This window comes from Lactuca virosa, chromosome 7 (assembly GCF_052849685.1).
Source record: "Lactuca virosa cultivar CGN04683 chromosome 7, Lactuca_virosa_CGN04683_v6, whole genome shotgun sequence".
NCBI lineage: Eukaryota > Viridiplantae > Streptophyta > Magnoliopsida > Asterales > Asteraceae > Lactuca > Lactuca virosa.
The window spans coordinates 105,045,955-105,051,409 of NC_136432.1; the positions used below are offsets into that span (position 1 = coordinate 105,045,955).

The window sequence follows — 5,455 nt, forward strand, 5'->3', positions numbered from 1 at the left end:
GTCTTCTTTTGTCAGACTGCAGACGTTTGGTCCATCTCTTCTACTACAGAGATCTACAGATGTAGTATGTAGACGGCAGACATGTTGACTCAGAAAAAACAAACAACACCTAAGATAAGTTTTCAAGTCAACTTACATCTTAGGCCACCGATAAAATGGTTGCAAATCCAAATATATCTTAATAATCCCCGGTTGGAATGAATATTTAGATTATACATTGAGTTGAAGTGTTTGTTATTATAAGTATAAATAATATAAATATGTTACTAGTATTATAGAAGAAAAAAATAATTTAAATTGTATTTAAATTGGATTGTTATTATTTGGAATTAACCATTTTAAATTATACAATACTTACAAATTTGTAGCCACTTTTAGGAAGTCGTGTGGATGGCTAAAAAAAATCTCATTTTATCATTTAGACATCTTTTTAAGGTAATTTTATTGGTTAAAATTGTCTTAATTTTCCTAAACTTAATAAGAAATTTATAAAAATGATCCTTATGTTTCATAAAATTATAGAACTGGACCCTATGTTTCACAAAATTAAAGAAATGATCTCTATATAATTATAAATTTACAAATAAAAACTCCCTCTCCCTGCCTTTCACAGAATTATAGAAACGCGTCTGCTTAATTGAAAATTACAAAAATAGTCTTTATGTTTCATAAATTACAGAAATTGTCCCCACTTAACATGCAATTTATAGAAATAATCTCTAAATAACAACAATTTTACTATCACAAAATTATAAAAATTATCCCTACACAATTGCGAATTTAGCTACATGGTCCCCGTATTTCAAATAAATTACAGAAATAGACCCTATGTAACAGATTGTTACAAAAATTATGTCGAAAGTATAGGCGGGTCATTCCACTAGTTTGTGAACATAATGATAACTTTGGTGTTTGGTGTTAACTTACCACAAACTACAAGGGGTGAGAATGTAACATTATCTGTGTTTTGTCAAAGACACAAACTTTTCCCATTTTGTGTGCGCTGGAAACAGAGCTTTCGTCTTCTTCGCTACTATTTTCTAATCAATCATCCATGGCCGAGGTATTGAACAATGATTGTTTTTCACCTTTATTTCATATTGATTTAATGTTTACATTTTCTACTTGATTGATCTGTGTATGATGAACTCATCCTTCGTAATCTGCATTTCTATTCGTGTTTTCGGATCTATAGATTCGCGATTCGATTATGTTCCGCTAAGTGCTATGTACGATTAGGCTTTCAATTCTATCTTTGTTATACGTTTTTGTCTGACTTTGATACTTCGTTTGTTGCTATATGAAATCCCGAATTTAGGTATAGTTTCGAACAACATGAGAAATGGAATTAGGTTAAATTATCGACCTTTGATGAAATTCTGTCCTCTTTTGATGTTATCTTGTTATCATTATGGAGAACCAGGAAGGATTTTGTTTGATTATGGAGTTTGATCCGATTGAAGCCTTATATGTCACAACTTTCAAGTATATATTTTTTGTGATATTTGATGTCTTTGTTGAAGAAGATGAAGAATAATGAATCCTTAACACAGATTGAATTGAAGACTGCACCTGGTGACTATCGTTTCCCAACAACAAACCAAAGCAGACACTGTTTCACACGCTATGTAGAGTTTCACAGGTATGCATATGCTTTGATTAACATTTATAAGAAAAAATATGAAGTTACATTGCTATAATAAATAAATAAATAAAAATGGAAAAAGTAAAAAATATATATATATATATATATATATATATATATATATATATATATATATATATATAAGAATGGAAAGTATAATGGTATTTTATGATTTGAGTGCAGATGTGTTGCAGCAAAGGGTGATGATGCTTCAGAATGTGACAAGTTTGCTAAATTCTATCGTTCTCTTTGCCCTGGTGAATGGGTGAGTAGTTAATTCTTTCTTTTGTAATTTTTTGATTTAACTCATTAATTACCAAAATGCCACTAGATCTTTTTTTGGCAACTTAACTATTTTCTGTAGTGGTGAAAGTAGGTTTTTATTTTATTGCAGGTTGACAGATGGAATGAACAGAGGGAGAATGGGGTATTTCCAGGGCCTCTGTGATATCCGAATATCATCATCATCATCATCATCATCAGATATTTGGGCATCTTTTGAATTTGTCTTCTGTTGTGTTTGTGTTTGTAAGATTTTTTGGCTAATAAGATATATTTCATGGACAAAAGGCATGATTGACTGTTATTTTTTACTGACGTTTCTTGATCATGTGGATCCTTCAAGATATACTATTTATGTTGCTTTTTTCATATACAAGTATACAACTATAACATTAACAAAAGTGACTCCACAAAGTCAACTTAGTCAAACTGTAATAGAGGAAACAAAAGCGATGGTTCAGTTGTGAATAAAAAAATTTGCAAAATTAACCTTATAATGTATTAATTTGGACTATTTGGCGATCATGATAATAACCAAAACTGATCCGAAATCCAAAATATAAATTATAAATCTAAGTTCTGGTCCAAACTAATCCAAATATATGAGTTTTGATTGTCAAAAAGTGTAAGTTAATATTGTAAATTTTCAATTCATATAATATTATTAAGTGTTAACGTCATAAATTGAGAATTAATAATACGCAATTTGTTATTTAGGTCATTTATGTTTTAACTGTGTATTCGATATGTCGCTAAACTTTTTTATGGGTTGTCGTTACATCTCTAGAGCACATTTCTGGAAGAGATGAGAGTAGAAGGCAGTGTTTATTTTTGAAAATATGTACAATTGTATTTCACTAATATTGTTAAGAGTTAGGTTGATCTTTTAAAGTAGAATGGAAGAAATGGAAATAGGATGCAATAATTAACAAATCAATCAAAGTACGTTTGTTATTTATTGCATAATTTGCATTTAACACTATTATGAAGATAACATCCTATTTTAAATTCATTCTAGTTTTAACTCTTTCTATTAGGTCATTTTGCAGATATGGCTAAATGCAAGAATTATCTTTCATTCATTTGTTTGTTATATCATCCAACTTTCATTTTTTGGTAGAACATTGTATCCTTTCCAAAAATCATTTTCATGCCTTATTTAAATTTTTTAATGTTTAAATTATGTCTTTTTTTTGTTACTTCTCACATTATATTTTCTATAATGCAACTAGCTTGTTATTACAGTTCATTGAGCAAGAAAGCAACTAGCTTGTTATTATTTGCTCTTTTTTGTATGCAATTAAATTGGTCAATTTCTTTTTTCTAGATCGGTGCTTTTATAATTGCAAAAAAATTGAAATATTTAAGAATGATTAAAATAGGAAATAGCAAATAACCCATACAATAAAAACCAAACACATACTCGCATAAAAACATAAAGGAGTTGTAGCATCTAAAAGTCTAAACATTTTATCAAAATAACACAAAATAATAATAAAATGCTTAGAAAAGAGAAGTTCCCTTGCCCTTCTTGTCTCCACCAATTTCAAAATGCTTGCACCTCTGAAAAAAACAACATTGTTTATTAATTATTTTAGAGTAAATTACACGAATGGTCCCTATGGTTTAGGGTAATTTGCATGCTTTGTCCCTAACTTATATTTTTAACTCGGAAGGTCGCTTCTATTTGTTTTTGTTACGCGCTTGGTCCCTACTATTTGTTTTTGTTACGCTCTTGGTCCCTGTCTTATCTAAAAAAACTATTATTTAAATAGGAAAAAAATGGTGGGGTAGGCAAGGTAACGTTAGAGGGGTGGGTTAGGGGAGTGTTTATAAATAAATTAAAAAAAAACAAGGGAAAAATAGTCCTTTTAGGTAAGACAGGGACCAAACGCGTAACAAAAACAAACAGTAGGGACCTTCCGAGTTTAAAAAATAAGTTAGGGACTAAACATGCAAATTACCCTAAACCATAAGGACCATTCGTGTAATTTACTCATTATTTTATTATTTATTAACTATTACCAAAAAAAACATTACTAACAAACAAATATGAGTGTAAAATTACTAACCTTGATTGGGTGTTGAGACACATGCTTACACCCTTGGCATTGCAACCTCAACACAATCTTCTTAGTGGTTTTTGCCTAAATACACAACTAAATCCATTAAGCTATATACATTTATAAATGCCAAATGACCATTTTATCCTTACATTCCAACTAAAAATTGTGTTATTTTCCCAAATGTTTTATCTAAACCAGAAAACACTCAACTAAAAAAATTTAAAAAAATGTTCACCTTCTTGTGAAAGACAGGCTTGGTTTGTCCACCATAACCAGATTGTTTCCTGTCATAACGACGCTTCCCTTGAGCAGCCAAACTGTCTTTTCCCTTCTTGTATTGCGTCACCTTATGCAATGTGTGCTTTCTGCAGTCCTTTGACTTGCAGTAAGTCTTCTTAGTTTTGGGAACATTCACCTGCAAACAATAACAAAATGTTAAATACTTTGATTTCCAATGACAATGTGGAAGTTTAGTTTCAGAATTCGCAAAAAGAAAGATCTCAGATGATCGCAGTTTTCATGGGAAAGGAAGATAAACATAATTCATTAAAGAACGTTTCAGTATGCATTCGTGGGATCTCAAATAACCTAGCGGAAGCACGAAGAATGTTTCAGAAGAAGAATGAAGCGAAAGAACTTAGAACTGCAATTCAATTCTACAATCGCATTATGAGATATGAGTGAATACTGAACGAAGAAAAAGCGGTAAAATTCCTGGCACAGATCGGGCAAACGAAATATGGTTGGAAACGAGAAAGTCTAGTTACAAAATGATTCGGATTACCCTACAAAGCGGTTCTTAATAGGCTAATACAGATTAAGATAAGGTTTTGAGTTCATCGAGCTGAATATGCTACAGACTACAGATCAAATACGTAATTTGTAACCTAAGGAAATGATTAACGAAGGAGAAATTACCATGGCTGAGGATCTCCGGAGAACCGATCTGCAGGATGAGAGATGGGAACCACCAGACTAGGGTTTCGTCAAGATGTAGTTTTTAACCTCTTATCAGTCTTATGACGGGTTAGGGTTTTATGGCCCATAAAGATAAGCCCATTTAAACTTTCCCTTTCAAATTTTCTTAGTGAATCAAGTTTGTTAACAAGTATTTAGAATTTCTATTTTTTCATATTCATTTGATCAAAGTAAAAAGAGAGATTAAAAAAAAAAGAATTAATGGTATTCCTATCATCCTATGTCATAATTATGATAATAACTAGAAAAAAAAAAATCCCTACTCAAGCGGTCGAGAACATTAAGACATTAGTTTATCTATGGATCAAATGTAGGGGTAAAAAAGGAATTTGTAGTTGGGAGAGCTGGAGTGTATCCCCTTTTCCATTTATTGATATGTAATTGACTGTATCTCCTTGGCCCTCGTCTAGTTTCTTGCTAGCGTGGGTATATTTATATAATTCTCGGCCGTTTCCACTAGAAAAAAAGATATATAACTTTTCTA

At 31.0% G+C, this 5,455-nt stretch overlaps 2 protein-coding genes across 3 annotated transcripts; one reads left to right on the top strand and one right to left on the bottom strand.

Annotated features, from left to right (window-relative positions):
- Positions 1-943: 943 nt before the first annotated feature.
- Positions 944-2,273, top strand: LOC145123695 (cytochrome c oxidase subunit 6b-3-like). 2 transcript variants are annotated; one of them, XM_079058908.1, is made up of 4 exons: positions 944-1,063; positions 1,554-1,642; positions 1,829-1,910; positions 2,040-2,273. In XM_079058908.1, the coding sequence occupies exons 1-4, from the start codon at positions 1,055-1,057 to the stop codon at positions 2,091-2,093; spliced, it is 234 nt and encodes a 77-aa protein (XP_078915034.1). In that variant the 5' UTR covers positions 944-1,054; the 3' UTR covers positions 2,094-2,273. The 2 variants fall into 2 exon arrangements, with proteins under 2 accessions (XP_078915034.1, XP_078915033.1); XM_079058907.1 differs by having other exon boundaries at positions 986-1,063; positions 1,527-1,642.
- Positions 2,274-3,332: 1,059 nt separating this feature from the next.
- LOC145126127 (large ribosomal subunit protein eL42-like) lies at positions 3,333-5,017 on the bottom strand. Its single transcript, XM_079061534.1, has 4 exons — positions 4,912-5,017; positions 4,229-4,408; positions 4,000-4,074; positions 3,333-3,490 (listed from the first exon to the last, which is right to left on the bottom strand). Exons 1-4 carry the CDS (start codon positions 4,912-4,914, stop codon positions 3,431-3,433), a joined length of 318 nt encoding a protein of 105 aa, XP_078917660.1. The 5' UTR covers positions 4,915-5,017; the 3' UTR covers positions 3,333-3,430.
- Positions 5,018-5,455: the final 438 nt, after the last annotated feature.

What these genes read in the sequence shown, in the direction of transcription:
- LOC145123695 (XM_079058907.1), top strand. An exon ending in CGCTATGTAGAGTTTCACAG is followed by an intron (nt 1,643 to 1,828) that starts GTATGCATATGC and finishes ATTTGAGTGCAG; the next exon opens with ATGTGTTGCAGCAAAGGGTG. An exon ending in CTCTTTGCCCTGGTGAATGG is followed by an intron (nt 1,911 to 2,039) that starts GTGAGTAGTTAA and finishes ATTTTATTGCAG; the next exon opens with GTTGACAGATGGAATGAACA.
- LOC145126127 (XM_079061534.1), bottom strand. An exon ending in AGCCTGTCTTTCACAAGAAG is followed by an intron (nt 4,075 to 4,228) that starts GTGAACATTTTT and finishes TTGTGTATTTAG; the next exon opens with GCAAAAACCACTAAGAAGAT. An exon ending in TGTCTCAACACCCAATCAAG is followed by an intron (nt 3,491 to 3,999) that starts GTTAGTAATTTT and finishes TGTTTTTTTCAG; the next exon opens with AGGTGCAAGCATTTTGAAAT.